The sequence below is a fragment of the Camelina sativa genome, chromosome 5 (assembly GCF_030686135.1).
Source record: "Camelina sativa cultivar CO46 ecotype springtype chromosome 5, ASM3068613v1".
NCBI classification, from domain to species: Eukaryota; Viridiplantae; Streptophyta; class Magnoliopsida; order Brassicales; family Brassicaceae; genus Camelina; species Camelina sativa.
Genome location: NC_141884.1, coordinates 22,920,466 through 22,937,604, shown reverse-complemented (window position 1 = coordinate 22,937,604; position 17,139 = coordinate 22,920,466). Strand labels below are relative to the sequence as shown.

The following is a 17,139-nucleotide window of genomic DNA, read 5'->3' as shown; positions in this document are numbered from 1 at the left end:
TTAAGGAAAGTTAATATATTATGAGATCTCTGAACATGTATAAATAAGGGAGACTTCTCCATTGTAAATCATTCAGAATCTAATACAATAACCGAGTTCTCTTTTTGCTCTTTACAACAAACCCTAGTTCTTTCGAGCTCTTCTTCTTTACTCCTAATTTCAAGGCTTAGATCTATTTTCTAGAGAGATAGCTCTATTGAATTTGTTCCCCTCCATAAACAAATTCATTGTGGAAACCTAGTTTCTACAATTGGCGCCGTCTGTGGGGACGCAAATCGTCTCTAGGAAACTCTCCTGAAAGAAGCCTTGCAATAATGTCTTCCGTCGTGAACGAAGTTCCAGAAGAAAACCGCACGCCCGATCTCACGGGCATCACGCCTTCTCAGGATGACACCGCGACACTGGGTGGGTCAACTAGGCCTGTCATTGCCGTGTATTCCCGTCATCGCGTGACGGCAAATCCGGTCGGAACCTCCACCGAACTCCCAGTCGGGGTCAGATCTGATGGGGAAACCAGCCAGGGTGAAGGACGGACTCTCGAGGAGCCAGTCCACCTCGACGCAGAGCCTTCTACTGAACAAACCCACGAGGAGGCGGATGCTCGCGTAACGGAGCAGTAGAACAGCACTCAGAACGGGAACCTCCCCGTTCATACCACACCAGCGGCCCAGAATCCGCAGCTCGTTTCCATGGAGGACTTCAGAATCCTGTTCGGCACCATGACAAAAGAGATCTACCAGATGATCTCCGAAACCAACCGCAGAGTTGATGCCGTTGTGACCCAAACAACCCCATCACAGATCTCTGCTGGACAATCGCTCAACGTAGATGGTCTCACTCGTCGTCTCGATTTTTCGGAAGCACAACCGGAGCGGAGGAATCCTCCCCCTCGGACCACGTCCAGTATCCGACCAACGAATCCGAACTCACGGATACACGAAAGCATGACCGTCCCAGTCACCCGCCACGCGAACTCCGGACCTTGCTACGAACTCGAAGAAATCAGGTCACAGATTAGTGGCATGAACACTCTCCTCCATCGAGCTATCAGCACCGCTCCGGAAATCGACAGGATCGTTGAGGTAACTCGGCAGTCGCCCTTCACTCAACGGATAGCACGAGCCGCCATACCACACGTCAAACAGAAGCTGCCGGTCTATCAGGGAGACAAAGATCCGGTCCAGTTCATGACATCCTTCATGGCGACCATGTCAAAAGCTCGATTCACCGAAGAACAAAGGGACGCCGGTTGCTGTCAACTGTTCGTGGATAGCCTTTCCGGCCCTGCCTTGGTGTGGTTCACGAGGCTCGAGCCGAACTCGATTGACAACTTTGACGACCTGTCCAAGGTTTTCCTCAAGAACTACCGAATCCTCATCGAACGAGGCGTGACAAGTTCAGACCTCTGGGAGATGGCCCAGGAATGAGGGGAACCTATCGCCAACTACTTGAACAGGTTCAAAGAAAAGCTGACAAAGGTCAACGTCCCGGAAGACGCAGCAATGGCGGCCTTCCGAAAAGGCTTAATCCCCGGATCGCCGTTACGAAAAGACCTTAACATCCGGGAACCCAAGGATCTCGATGATGCGTTACATCGGGCCTCCAGGTTCGCACTCGACGAGGAGGAAGAAGCCCGAATAGCCGCAAAAACTAATGACGAACAGCCGTCGCATCCCGCTAAGACTAAAAACCGGGTCGAACACCACGAACCCCGCAAGCACCACGAACCTCAGGATCGAAAAAAGGGCGTCATCCACGCAGTCTCCGAGGTGGACGGTCAGGACAAGCAGCCATCTGACCCGAAGGAACTCTACTGCGATTTTCACATGTACCCCGGTCACTCCACACAAGAGTGCGTCCATCTGAAGAACTATCTGTACGCAAAGTATCTTTCTGGCGAAGTCGAAGCTACTTATCAGCCAAAAAGCGCCCGTGGAGGCAGAGGTCGCCGAGGTGGATGGCGCGGAGGACGATCTAACCGAGGCCGTGGCGCAGGCGGCGGACGGGGTTACGATGGACCACCCAACGCAGCCCAGCAGCTAGCACCCGTGAATCACCAGGAGGAGGCGCCCCAAGCAGACGAACTGCCTGGCCCACCCAAACGACAGAGGGGACAAAACCCGGAGCGGGCTAATTCTCCTCCCCGTGGACGAATAACCATGATACTTGGTCCACCGGAGGACTGCGCGGATTCTGTTCGCGCACTCAAAAAGAGAGCACGGCAAGTTTGCGCCCTCCAAACTGCTCCGGGCGAGCCTCCGCTATGTGCGGACCCGATATCATTCACCTCAGAAGACGCCAAAGGAATCCAACACCCCCATTCAGACCCCTTGGTTATCGAAGTCTCGATGGGCGACTTCGACGTTGAACGAGTTTTGATCGACACTGGGAGCACAGTCAATGTACTCTGTTGGCAAACATTGGAAAAAATGGGCGTCACACCAGACCAACTGAAACCCGAAACTCGAACGCTGACGGGCTACGACGGGGTCGCCAAAATGTCGATGGGCGACGTGAAGCTACAAGTACGAGCTGGCGGAGTGACCCGGAAAACTAAGTTCGCAGTCGTTGATGCACCACCAATCTACAACGCTATTCTGGGGGTACCTTGGATATATGCGATGCAGGTCGTACGGTCGACCTATCACCTCTGCCTCAAATTCCCAACTCCTACAGGAATTTGCATACTTTACGGTGACCAGAGGGTGGCCAGAGTCTGCTCTGTTATCGAAAAGAAGCAGAGGAAGACGGAGACCGCATAGCAATTACAGAGCGGGGACCATCTCACTGGTCCCCGAAAGCCGGAGCGGGATCGCCTCAAGTGTCCGGAGTGCAAGATCCTACAGGTGAATATTGACCCCTCCGACCCATCGCGAACTGTCGGCATCGGGGTCGAACTCGACGAAAGCATAAAGGCCAAGCTGATCGCTTTCCTGCAATCTCGGGCTTCCACATTCGCTTGGTCAACAAAGGACATGGTCGGGATAAGCCCCGAAGTCATGTGCCACAAGCTAAATATCGACCCCACGTTCAAGCCGATCAGACAGAAGCGCAGGCGCCTAGGCCCGGATCGAGCCAAGGCGGTCCAGGACGAAGAGGAACGACTACTCAAGGCGGATCAAATCATGGAAGTCCAGTATCCTGATTGGTTGGCTAACCCGGTCGTAGTCAAAAAGAAAAACGGCAAATGGAGAGTTTGCGTGGATTTCACCGATCTCAACAAAGCTTGCCCTAAGGACAGCTTTCCTCTGCCGCACATAGATCGTCTCGTCGAAGCCACGGCTGGAAACCAGCTGCTTTCGTTTATGGATGCTTTCTCAGGCTACAACCAGATCACCATGAGCTCAGCTGACCGCGAGAAAACGGCATTCATCACAGATAGGGGGACCTACTGTTACAAAATGATGCCGTTCGGATTGAAAAACGCCGGAGCAACCTACCAGCGCTTGGTAAACATGATGTTCGCGGATCTGCTCGGCAAAACCATGGAAGTCTATATAGACGATATGCTGGTCAAGTCTCTGATCGCAGAACAGCACGTCCAACATCTGGCAGAGTGTTTCGACATCTTGGATCAATTCCAGATGAAACTAAACCCGACGAAGTGCACATTTGGAGTAACTTCCGGAGAATTCTTGAGGTACATCGTCACTGAACGGGGAATAGAGACAAATCCCAAGCAGATCGAAGCCATACTAGGGCTCCCGTCGCCGACCAACAAGCGAGAAGTACAACGCTTGAGTGGCCGGATCGCTGCTCTGAACCGTTTCATCGCGCGCTCAACGGATAAGTGCCTCCCCTTTTACCAACTTCTTCGCGGGAATAAGGATTTCCATTGGGACGAGGAATGCGAGATCGCCTTTCGTCAGTTGAAGGAATATTTGACCTGTCACCCAGTATTGGTCAAACCGGAGGACGGCGAAACATTGTATCTCTATGTCTCGGTGTCCAGGTCGGCCGTTAGCGGGGTGCTAGTCCGAGACGATCGCGGGGACCAGAAACCCATTTTCTACACAAGCAAAGCACTAAACGACGCGGAGTCGCGATACCCCACGCTAGAAAAATTGGCCCTTGCAGTGATCGTCGCAGCACGGAAACTATGACCCTATTTTCAGTCGCACTCTATCGTCGTGTTTACCGATCAACCACTCCGAACCATCCTTCATAGCCCCCTCCAATCCGGACGCATGGCAAAATGGGCAGTCGAACTTAGCGAGTACGACATCGAATACTGTTCTCGCCCAAGCCTGAAGTCACTAGTTCTGGCTGACTTCATCACCGAATTGTCTCCCGAGCTTGACGATCCCACTTCCACGGTGGAGCAATGGACAATGTTTGTCGACGGATCGTCAACAAATCAAGGATCCGGGGTCGGGATCATACTTCGATCTCCCACCGGAGAAATTCTCGAGCAAGCGTTAAAGCTCAATTTCAAAGCGTCGAACAACGAAACTGAGTACGAGGCCGTTCTCGCAGGACTCCGGCTAGCCCAGGGACTTGGAGTTAAACACCTGCAGGTCTTCTGTGACTCCCAACTCGTAGTCAGCCAGTACAGCGGAGAATTCGACGCTAAAAACAAGCGAATGGGAGCATATCGACAGTTGGTCCGTGCATTATCCGGCGAGTTTACGTCGTTCTCCCTGACGAAGGTCCCACGGAACGAGAACGCATCAGCCGACGCACTCGCAGCTCTGGCAAACCGCTCCGACCCCGAGTTACGGTGTACCATTCCCATCGAATGCATCGAGGCTCCCAGCGTTGACCCGGATAGCCAGATCGCCCTCATCAATGATGACCCAATCCCGATGGAAGTCGACGAGCCAATAGAAGATATGGCAGACGTCGTCGAACCCCCCGAAGATTGGCAAACTGAGATCAAGCTTTACATCTCCGATGGCACCGTCCCGGCAGATCGATGGGCAGCTCGACGACTAAAGGCTCGGAGTGCCAGGTACATCCTGTTGGACGGGGAGCTATTTCGCCGGAGTGCTTTGGGAGTGTTCCTTACCTGTGTTACTCGGGACGAGGCCGAACGCATCATGATGGAAGTGCATGAAGGCGAAGGTGGCAACCATTCCGGCGGACGCGCACTTGCTCTCAAAATCAAAAAGGACGGACACTATTGGCCCACCATGATGGCCGATTGCGAGACTTTTGCAGCCAAATGCGAAGCTTGTCAGCGCCATGGACCCATGCGGCACGTCCCGCCCGAACTATTAAACACCGTCACTGCTCCGTATCCCTTTATGCGCTGGGCCATGGATGCCATAGGACCTTTGCCGGCATCCAAATCCAAGAAATATGTTCTGGTTCTGACCGATTACTTCACCAAGTGGGTGGAAGCAGAATCTTTCACAAGGATCCAATCCTTAGACGTGACCAATTTCATATGGAAAAACATCATATGTCGCCACGGACTCCCATATGAGATCGTCACTGACAACGGTACCCAATTCACTTCGATGATCACCAGACGCTTCTTGACAAAATGGCAAATCTGTCTCAGCACTTCGACTCCTCGATACCCGCAAGGCAACGGTCAAGCTGAAGCCACGAATAAATCGATCGTTGATGGGCTCAAGAAACGACTCGGTCGAAGGAAAGGAGCATGGGCAGATCACCTGGATGGTGTGCTGTGGTCATACCGCACAACCCCGCGGCGGAGCACGGGACAATCCCCTTTCTCCCTCGCATATGGTCTTGAAGCACTCGCCCCAGCTGAAGCAGGGGTCCCGACACTTCGTCGCACTATGATGATCGATAATCCTAAACTTAACGATGAGATGCTGGTCGACCACAACGATCTCGCCGAAGAGTTACGCGACAAAGCTCTAGTTCGAATGCAACACTACCAAGACACGGCGGCTCGATATTACAATAAGACTGTTCGTCAGCGGCGCTTCAACGAAGGTGATCTGGTTCTACGGGAAGTCTTCGAGAACACCAAGGAAGTAAACGCCGGCAAACTCGGCGCTCGATGGGAAGGTCCATATCTCGTATCTAGAGCAGTTCGCCCGGGAGTTTACGAACTCATAACCATGGCTGGGGAATGTATCAAAAACTCGTGGAACGCGGCCCACTTGAAACGCTACTACAGCTAAGTCGTTGTCACGACTCTACTTAGGAGTTTTCGGGAATCCGAACTCTATTTATCTTTCCTTTGTAATATGAACTACGGTTGGCTTGATCCCCAATTCGGGGTACGTAGGCAATTCCTTATCTTTTAAAGACCAAGCGAATGCAGCTAATATATTAATAAAGTTTTTTCCGGTTTAAAAACTTCCTCTTACTCAACTCGGCGACAAGCCGGCGTGCAAAACAAAATATCCAAAGGTTACTTGCATTTAAATTTCTTTTACACGGTTTGGATAATTCCAAACAAGTTAAAAGCTTCAATAACTAAGTCAAATTCCCATTACATGCTTTGGATGTTTCGACTAATAATAAAAAAAAAAAAGAAAAGAGACGCAAAGGGAAAAGGTCCCTTCGACGACTCGGGATCCTAGATGAGAAAAGAAAAAGACCGCCCGAACTCAGAGTTCGGAAGGGTCGAGCTCCCACATTCAGCGTCTAGGTTGATCCTGCAGACGAAGTGGAGGCCGCGGACCCGATAGATCATCTGCCAATGGTTCCTCCACCGCTACCTTGTCCAGTTCGGCGCGCCAGAACTGACGCCTTCCCCTCAGGGCTTCCAATCTCTACCTTGGGACTTCGACACCTTTTGACGCCAAGTCTTCTAAGAAAGCACACGGGCCTTCAACCAAGTGCCTCTCGCGGAAAATCGGGCCGGCCGACTCCAGGAAGGTGGCATACCGCCTTAACCTTTCTACGGAAGCTCGGTAGGCCCAGATATCCACGTTGATCGGGTACGCAGTATCTTCGAGAGGCTGACAATCGGCCTCCAAGAGGACGGGCACCCCCATACCTTCCAGCAGTTCTAGGCACGCCGTTCGCGCGGCAAACAGCCCGGTCATACGCCACTTCTCCAAGTAGAAACCATTGGAGATTAGTTCGTTCAGGACCCAAATGGTCCCGTCCAAACGATAAAGCCGACAGATCTCGGCCAATCTTCGGCGTCTTGCCATAAGATGAGCCCCCAGCCTATAGCGGCGAGCTCGATATCTTCGAAGTTCCTGACACACAGGACTCCCTTCTGCACCCGTCATGTCAACGTACGGGACAGGAGCGCAAACTCAGAACATCTCCGCGCTCTCGTGGGCGGAGGAGCTCTCCGAAGCTTCAGTTCGTCTCGAACTGCTTGCCGAAGCGGCAAGCCTCTCCCGAGCTTGTCTTAGCCACGCTGATCGAGTAGTCACCATCTCTTTTCTCTCAGTGACTCTCGCAAATAATAGAAGTGGTTAGAATGATCTCCCCAACCCTCAATCCTATTTATACAGGATTATGGGAAGTAACCGCCGCTAAACCCACCAATCAAAGTGAAGCGTGATTTTCGCGTTTTCCCGAGAGGAATTCTCAAAGACCGCGCGACGCATTTAATGGGGGGTGTTCATTATTTCCAAAAAGAAAGGGAAATTTTCTTAATTTCAAAAAAAAAAAAAAAAAAAAATATATATATATATATATATATATATATATATATATACACTCATAGGTATACCTTAGCCCGAACCGGACTAAGCATCTATTAGCTCGTACAAAGTTCACCCCTCGTTGACACCCTGGCCAGGTGATCAGCTCGCATAAAGACCCACTATTTTCAGGATAAGCCGAACCCAGAGTCGCCCCTGACCTTCCTACGTAGGGATAAGCCGGACCCAGAGTATTTATTCCGCACCCGCTTTTTGTTTTTGGGGTAAGCCGAACCCAGAGTATTTATTTCGCACCCAAACTTTAGTTCGGACGGAACGGTTAGCCGAACCCAGAGGATATTTTCGCAGTCCGGCATCCAAGCTAAAGCAAAGGAGATAAGCCGAGCCCAGTATCTCGCTCTCCGATTAAACACACTTTTTTAACACATCGTCCCGAATTGATGTTTTCTACCATCAATTAATAAAAATTGTCTGTTGTAAGCCGGGAGACGTCTCGCCTCTGACACATTTTTCAGATAGTAAAACAATGATTAAAGCAAATCTCTTATTATAAAATTTTATTCCAAGCGAAATTCAAGCTCGTCCGTTACATTGCAGCTAGGTATTATTAAATGATTAAATAAAACATCTTAGTTCCGAACTGGTGCACCGTTCGCAGCGATCTCACGAATGCTCGACTTGAGTCATTTCGGCATTGGCCATAGCAATTGCAACCCAGTCTTTTCCCAATCCTCCGAACGAGTCTCCAACGCTCTGGCTTTTTGTTCAGACTCGTCAAGCAGATCCGTAGTCCTTTTCCTTTTCGCCTTGAGCAAAACAATTTCGGATTCCAGAGTCCTCAAGCGTCGATCGATTCTGCCTCTCTTCATATGAAAGTACTGAAGATCTTGAGTCAGTTCTTGGTGTGAACCCTCGATCTGCATACGCAAAATCAACCAACGGGTTAGTACGAGGAAGACAAGTTTCGATCGCTTACAAGGAAAGGAAAAAGGAAAAGAGGGTAACGGTTACCTGACGGAAAAAGGCGTCCGCCTCGGCAAGTTCGGCATCGGTTGCGCGCCGGTTAATGTAAAACGGTTTAACTTTGCCCGGAATGAAGTCGCCAATTAAGGCGGGATCCATGTGCACTGGCTTCCGATCTGATTCACTTCGGCATTCGTTGCAGTATGCAACAAGACATGGCGGCAAATCAGCTATCTTGCCAAACCCATTCTTAATCCAATCCTTTGGGTGAGATTCCAGCATCTCAAGTTTGAGTAGCAGATCTCGCTGTGATTGTTCTGATGCGGCAAGACGACTGGAATATTCCGCATGGCGATCCTCCACCTCATGAAGAAAATCGATCAGCTCGCGTCTCTCTTCTGGTCTAACGCGGGACATCAACATCCAGGGCGCTCTGATGTTCGGGAAGTACGCCATCCCTCTTTCGATAGCTTCGGCATTCGATAACGTTGGCACATCGTTGCCAACCAACGGGGACTGGACGCTGCTAATCGAGCTCGACATTGTCTTTGGTTGAAAAGCTTTCTTGGATGTTTAATCCGCAGGCAGCATTGGTTAGATTTATACACGTCTTGGGAGGTAAACTATTTAGGAAAATTGGGAACTTTCCATGCCGAATTGGAAAGTGTGCATCTTTCTCGAAATTGTCAATTTTCTTTTTCAACAAAAAGGAAACAATCTTGACAAATAAGTTCCAACAGAAGAGTGGGCCGAACGAGTCGGCAATGTTCTACAAGGGTATTCAAACCCATACTTAAATAAAATCTGAAGCGAAAGCAAAACAAAGAAAAACATAATTTTAAACGTTCACGTCACCGGATAGATCTGCTTGAAAACTCCCGGCGTTTGAGCCGAAGGGATGCTCAACGGATTCTGGAACCGTCGTTTCATCGGTCGCTGGGGGCGGAAATCCATAACCGAGCTGGTCCGGGGACATGGTAAGGTCATTTTCATTCAGCTCAAGGACATCGATCGCAGTGACAGTCTTCTCGGCTTCGGCCTTTTTCTCGTCGATCTCCCTTATTCGCTCCTCAGGAATGAAAGCCCCATTCTCAATCAGATATCGTACAGCTCCCTGTACTCCGGTGGCTTGGTTCAGCAGGTCTTCTAGAGGGCGAACTTTCGCCTGCTCAACTAGATAGGCCTTGACCTTGTCTAATCGGTTTTGCGCTTTCTTCGCTGTTCGCTCCAGCTTATCCCAACGATCTTTCCGAAGTCTCTTAACTTCGAATTTGAGCTGAACTTTCAGCCCTTCGCATGCCTCTTGCAGGTCGGCTTTCTCTTCCTCCAGAGTAAGCGCTTGGGAGTTCAGTTCGTTAACCGTCAGATCAGTATTGGCAATGATGCCATCTTTTTCTGCAATAGGCGCCTCGAGTTCCTTGATCCTCTCGTCCTTCGCCCTGCTAGCGGCTTGGATCTCTTTTGCGCACTCTGTCACCTTTTCGAGTTCGAGATCGGACCCTTTGCTGGTTTTGACCCGCCTATCGTATTTTTGAACCAGCGTATTCATCTTGGCGGCAGTCTGCAGATCCAACGAATATGCGTCAGTCTGAAGCGTAATTGGACAAATGAAACTTTAATAAGAGTTGATAGTAAGACGAACCATTAAGTGGGATTCAGCGACGTCAAGGAATGCTTGCTTGAATTCCAGTTCGTCAGCTGACGGAAGAATTCGGTTGGAAATCTTCAGAGCCCGGAAAAGTTCGCCTGAAGCCTCGCGATTGGTCACCAAGGGATAATTGCCGAAGTAATTATAGGCAAAGTGATTCGTCTTGTCATCTTTTCTTTCAAGGCGAAATCGATCGGCGGACTCCAGTCCGGCTTCATCGGCCGAACGTTTGCGGCTCGGTAACGGATGCGCATCGGTGGCTGGCTCGACATTGATTTGTTTGTCTTTGTTCGTTTTCCTCTTCCTCCTTCTAGATCCAGCTTCAAGCTGGGGAACGTCTTGTTCTTGGTTCGGTGGATCGGCGTTCTCTAACGCCAAAGGAAGATTTTCTTCCTCTGCAACACTTGATGGCTCGATATCTTCTCCGGGAGCCTGAGTAGGGTCGGTGACGGTCTGATCTGGGGTAGGATCTACTTCGGTTAAACCCTGGGATGGACCGATCTCGGCCTCAATGGCAGCTTGAGTTTCTCGGCGAACGATCTGAACATCTTTTGATTCCATGACACGGCATCCGGCAGGTCGTCCTAGCGAACTGGCGAAACTTGGAAAATTCGTTCTAGCTTTGCCCATTGCTGTTTCGACACGGATACGGGTAATAAAGTCCCACCGACGATTGTTCCCGGTTAACAAAGCGTCTCTAACAAGAATATAGTTCGGAGCTAGGCGCGTTGCACAGAACGGACGATCTGGAAGCAGAGACACGAAAAAGTTAAAACTGGTCAGCAGTGCCGAAGTCAATTGAAATAATAGAAATGTAAATCTACCAGGATTTTCATTCCACACTCTCCGGTAAAAACCCAACGGGTTAACAAATGAATACTGGTCGACGCGGACGAAGAAGTATTGATTCATATACTTCTTGAATTTATTCACTCGTTTGCCGACGAGGAAGTTATGAGCCGGTCTCATGTTCACTTCCCAGCGATTCGGACTCTTCGAGAGCTTGAAATTTGATAGCTGTTCGAAAGCTTGAACTTTAAGCTCGACTCCGACTTCGGCTGCCACGGTCAAGGCAGCCATGAAGTTACAAATAGCTCCGGGTACGAACTGCGAGATCGCTATCATCCGTCTTTGAGCATAAATTGAAATCAACTCCGGGATTGGGAATAGGAGGCGACACTCGGTAAAGTAACCCTCATACAAGCATACATACCCTTCTGGGGGGCTCCAGGGGCGTTGGTCGTCTCGAGGAATCAGAATTGTGACGTTGCTATTGAACAAGCCACACGAATTTAGCATTTCGTTCACAGTTGTGGTCGAACTCACACTCTTTTCGCCTCCAATCCGTCCTGCGTGGTCAAACAAAGGGTCGATATCCTCGATCGAAAATCCTAAAGGTACGAACCGATCTTCTTCCTCGTGACGAACTGATGACGGCAAGGTTGGGCCCACCTGCGAAGAAGAGGCTCCTGCTGTACAGCGGACCAAATTTCGCGGGACTTCGGAGGTCGATCTACTTGATTCCCCGATCTGCGCGGAGCGATCAGGGTTGAGCGTTCTTTGTCGGGAAGTACGACGAATTAATTGTTCGCTTTCTGGCGAAGAGGCAGGTTCCGAGGTGCTCGCCGTATCTTGAGTTCGGAGAGTGTGGAAGAAAAATAACGAAATAAAACGGAAGAGAGATCGGAGCAGATTACCTGTTGCTGTTGGCGAAAAATAAGAAATGAGGAGAGTAGAAGCGTATTTATAGAGCCGAATGGGCGGCAACCCTACGAAAAAGTAATGATGACCTACGCGACTCTTCGAATTCCGAGCTAGCGGATGTGACGGAAACGACACGTGTCGCCTGGACAGAATGCGGTGAGATGATTCGGGGATCTGAATAAAATCAATTAAAACTTTATGGATTAGATCGGATATTTTCTTTCCATAGTTCAAAATATTCGAATTAAATCTCGAATATACTGAACTGGGGGGGGACTAATTGTTGGTGCGGGATTTAGTACCCCCATCATACCGAGCTAAACCAGAAATGTTAATTGATTATCTAACCGGGAATCCGGTTAAGGGATCGATTAGGTTTTCGGGAATCAGTTCGGATAAAGAATAGTCTTGGAGAAGAAGGAACCGACATCCACTTCGGTGCGGCGGCCGACTCAAGCAATAGGGCAGTTTTCCATATTTCACTTCGTCTGTTAAGGAAAGTTAATATATTATGAGATCTCTGAACATGTATAAATAAGGGAGACTTCTCCATTGTAAATCATTCAGAATCTAATACAATAACCGAGTTCTCTTTTTGCTCTTTACAACAAACCCTAGTTCTTTCGAGCTCTTCTTCTTTACTCCTAATTTCAAGGCTTAGATCTATTTTCTAGAGAGATAGCTCTATTGAATTTGTTCCCCTCCATAAACAAATTCATTGTGGAAACCTAGTTTCTACAGAAATCATGTTCCAACAAACGTAGTGGACGACTCCACTTAAAGAGTTTTTTTTTTTAATGATAGTCGTTCTGTGCAGGACCATTGGCTTTTGGTTTAATCATTTTAAGATTGCTTTTGTAAAGCTTGCCATTAGACAATTTCCGTGAAGTTAAGGTTTCTATCAAGATAAACTTAAAAATTTTGGTAGATTGAAAATACTTGTCGTTTTCAGAAAATCCAACACAATTGTGACTATATGAAAATATTCCCAACTACAGCATAAATATTATAATTTGGTTTCGCATTAGTTGGATCACGATGACTCCAAAAGTACTAAAGTTGTTGTTTTACGAGCAGAGCCGGCCAAAGTACAAGCAAGCCAAGCTGGTGCTTGCGGCCGACATTACAATAAGTATTTAATCGGCCTCTTTTTCATCAAAAATTCATTAGTTCTGCTGGAAACCTATATCTACCTAAGGCTTGAGGTCACAAGTTCAACTTACAGAAGATACATTTTTAACTTTATTTTTTTTTGGCTTGTAGCTACCAACAACTCAGCGCCGGCTCTGTTTAGGAGCCTTCCGAGTAGGTGTCGTAACATAAATTTATTTTAATAAGAAAATTACGATGACTCCAAAAGTCTGAAGCAGAGACTTTGTTACTTAGGTCTGAAGAGTTAAAAACTCATAGCATCTCTCTTCTTTCTAAACATCGGCGAGAGGAGAGTTCTTGACACCATCAATATCTAAAAGGTTGGTTTCATTTTTAAATTTTTTTTTAATTCTTAGCAAATTTTGATTTATTTGTTTACGCCTTTACGGTGAACAATATCTCTAATTTTTTTCTTCTCAAGCTCTTGATCAGTATTGACTAATATATAAGATTTCGCTACATATCATGGATCGTTGCTACTTTTTGTCTCTCGGCTATATAAATCTACAATAATAAAACTGTGAACGACAATTTAGATTTAGTCGCTTTTTTTTTTTTTATAACATTTACTATAATTTTTATATTGTATAATGCGAATTCCATCACTTAAAAACATTTTCATACATATGTAATGCCTGAGTAACAATAAACCCATATTCTAATCAAAAATGAAAGTCCAATATTGCTTTGTTTTACCACTTTCGAATTTTTGGCGATTGTGCATGTTCAATTGTTCATCACTTATACGTAGCTTGATTCTTTCATACTGCTTAAGCAGAAACTATTATGGCTGGGGAACTTACTTCGTTTGGTATACAAAAGCTTTGGGGTCTACTGAGTCAAGAATGCGAGCTATTTCGGGGAGTCGAGGATCAAGTTACTGGACTAAAATGTGATATAAACTGGCTGAGCTCTTTTTTAAAGGATGCAGATACAAAGAAACATACAAGTGCGGTGGTGAAAACCTGTGTTGAAGAGATCAAGGAAATTATTTTTGATGGAGAGGATACTATAGAAACCTTTCTTCTTAAGCAAAACCTTGGAAGATCAACTGGAATCAAGATGCGTATCAAAAGACTTGCTTGCATTATTCCAGATCGCAGGGAAAATTCATTAGATGTTGCAGGCATACGTAAGAGGATCTCCGAAGTTACCCGAAAAATGAAGAGTTTTGGAGTAGTACAACAAATTATCACTGATGACGGGTATATGCAAATGCAACCTCTATATATTAGACAAAAGGAGATGCGAAAGACATTTCCTAAAGACAACGAGAGTGGCTTCATGGCAATGGAGGAAAATGTTAAAACATTGGTTGGACATTTAGTGGAGGAAGATAACGTTCAAGTGGTTTCCATAACTGGAATGGGTGGTCTTGGTAAAACTACCCTTGCTAGACAAGTTTTTAATCATGAGGATGTACAACGTCATTTTGATGGGCTCGCATGGGTGTGTGTTTCGCAAGATTTTACTCGGAAGAATGTATGGCAAAAGATTTTGGAGGATCTCAAGCCCAAAGAAGAAGAAAATATAATATTGGAGATGACAGAACAAAAGAAAATCTTGGAGATGACTGAATCCACACTCCAAAGTGAACTATATCGACTGTTGGAAACGTCTAAGTCATTAATTGTCCTTGACGACGTATGGAAGAGAGAAGATTGGGAAGTAATCAAACCGATATTTCCACCGACAAAAGGTGACCCCTTGTGGTACACACACACACACACACTAGCTAGTGGTCACTCACAATAAGCTAGCTAACTCTTTGTGTTTTGGTTTTTGGTTTTTGGTAGGTTGGAAACTGTTGGTTACTTCTCGAAATGAGAGTATCGTTGGGCCTAGAAATACAACATATAGCAACTTAAAACCAAAATTTCTAACCACTGAAGACAGTTGGACACTTTTCCAAAGGATAGTATTTGCATCAGGCAAGTATTCAATTTTCTGCATTTTTCTCTATATTGGTTTTGTACATAGCCTACTTGTAAAATAATTTAACCAATGATACGATGATGTTGTGTAGAAATTAAGATTGATGAGGAAATGGAAGAGTTGGGTAAGCAAATGATCAAATGTTGTGGAGGGCTACCATTGGCAATCAAAGTGCTAGGAGGTATGTTAGCTGAAAAATACACACTGCATGATTGGAGAAGGTTATCTGAGAATATTGGATCTCATCTCGTGGGAGGAAGAACTGATTTTAACGACGACAACAACAATTCATGTAACTATGTATTGTCTCTGAGTTTTGAAGAGTTGCCTAGTTATTTGAAGCATTGTTTCCTCTACCTAGCCCATTTTCCAGAAGATCATGAGATAAACGTAGAGAAAATGTATTATTATTGGGCTGCAGAAGGAATATTCGAACCTAGGCATTATGATGGAGAGATCATTCGAGATGTTGGAGATGTCTACATTGACGAGCTGGTGAGGAGAAACATGGTCATTTCCGAAAGAGATGTTACAACTTTGAGGTTTGAAACTTGTCATTTGCATGACATGATGAGAGAAATATGTTTGTTGAAAAGCAAAGAAGAGAACTTCCTGCAAATCACTAGTAGCCGCCCTTCAACTGCAAGCTTTAATCAATCTACTGTCACGTCTCGCAGATTTGTCTCACATAATCCTACAACTTTACATGTTGAGAGAGACATAAACAATTCAAAACTTCGATCTCTAATGGTTGTTCAGGTGAATAAATCATGGGGAGCAAGATGGAAGCTGTCAGGTTCAAGTTACACAAGGTTAGAACTTCTGAGGGTGTTAGATCTCTCTGATGCTGAATTTAGAGGAAGGAAGTTAGCTTCTGGAATAGGGAAGCTCATACACTTAAGATACTTGAGCTTAAAGGATGCTAAGGTATCTCATTTACCTTATTCACTAGGTAATTTGAAGTTGTTGATCTACCTAGATTTAGACATTCGGGTCACAGGATCCAAATTTGTGCCTAATGTCTTAATGGGGATGCAAGAATTGAGATACCTTGTGTTACCAGATTATATGGGGTGGAGGACTAAGTTGGAACTGAGTAATCTCGTAAAGTTGGAGAGTATGAAAAATTTCTCAACTATGAATAGCAGCTTAGAGGATCTTTGTGGTATGATCAGGCTAAGGACTCTCACCATCAAACTATTTGACGAGACGAGTATGGAAACTCTATCTGCATCAATAGGTGGAATGAGACACTTGGAAACTCTTAATATTATACAGTTTTGGAGGAGGATGAAAGAAGAAATAAAATTGGATTTTGTTCATGTAAAGAAGATGAGTTTGCGTCTACGTATGCCAAAACTTCCTAAAGAGGAACACTTCCCTTCTCGGCTTACGGTCTTAAAGCTATGTTTATGTCGTTTGAAGAAGGATCCAATGCCAATTCTAGAGAATTTGCTTCAGTTGAAAGTGGTTTGGTTAGATTTTAAATCTTTCAGTGGGAGGAGAATGGTTTGCTCAGACAGTGGATTTCCTCAATTGCAGGAGCTCACAATATGGGGACTAAACAATTGGGAAGAGTGGATAGTAGAAGAAGGCTCCATGCCCTTTCTTCATTCTCTGCGTATTTCGAGATGTCAAAAGTTAAAGGAGCTTCCTGATGGGATGAGATTCATCACTTCTTTAAAGAACTTGAGTATGGATGAGAAATGGAAGAAGAGACTGTCGGAAGAAGGAAAAGATTATTACAAAGTCCAACACGTTCCTTCTATTAAATTCATAAGAAACGATAGATTTAAAGGAGCTTCCCGATGGGATCTAATTTCATCTATTATTTAAAGGGGCACTGAGTATAGATGAGAAAATGATTCTAAAAATGTACCTACATAGTTCAAATATTGTTGTCTTGATGTCTTTTAGTTGTATAAACTTGCACGATCATATTATTGTATATAAGTTGAAAGTATCGTGACAGAAGAACACCTATACTTTGTGCTTAAATATCAGCATTTGCTTCTTCTTTTTTTTTATGTTTATTGGCTTCACTCATGTGGATTAGTTCATCTGCGTCTAGAGATTAAAATGATTAACTGCCACAACTTAGAAACACACGTGCATAATTGCAAAATGACGTTTTCATTTAAACTTGACGCATGATGATACCATAACTAAGAAATAGTCATGCATATT

At 46.1% G+C, this 17,139-nt stretch overlaps 3 protein-coding genes across 3 annotated transcripts; 2 read left to right on the top strand and 1 right to left on the bottom strand.

Moving 5' to 3' along the window:
• The first annotated feature begins 1,502 nt into the window (after window positions 1-1,502).
• Window positions 1,503-2,762, top strand: LOC147944214 (uncharacterized). The gene has a single exon (XM_087512502.1). It carries the CDS (start codon window positions 1,503-1,505, stop codon window positions 2,760-2,762), a length of 1,260 nt encoding a protein of 419 aa, XP_087368628.1.
• A 6,589-nt stretch (window positions 2,763-9,351) lies between these two features.
• LOC147944213 (meiosis-specific protein ASY2-like) lies at window positions 9,352-12,173 on the bottom strand. The gene is made up of 3 exons (XM_087512501.1): window positions 12,168-12,173; window positions 10,156-12,039; window positions 9,352-10,074 (listed from the first exon to the last, which is right to left on the bottom strand). The coding sequence occupies exons 1-3, from the start codon at window positions 12,171-12,173 to the stop codon at window positions 9,352-9,354; spliced, it is 2,613 nt and encodes an 870-aa protein (XP_087368627.1).
• Window positions 12,174-13,081: 908 nt separating this feature from the next.
• LOC104787221 (putative disease resistance protein RF45) lies at window positions 13,082-16,950 on the top strand. Its single transcript, XM_010512757.2, has 4 exons — window positions 13,082-13,337; window positions 13,796-14,716; window positions 14,814-14,948; window positions 15,044-16,950. The coding sequence occupies exons 2-4, from the start codon at window positions 13,804-13,806 to the stop codon at window positions 16,786-16,788; spliced, it is 2,793 nt and encodes a 930-aa protein (XP_010511059.1). The 5' UTR covers window positions 13,082-13,337; window positions 13,796-13,803; the 3' UTR covers window positions 16,789-16,950.
• Window positions 16,951-17,139: the final 189 nt, after the last annotated feature.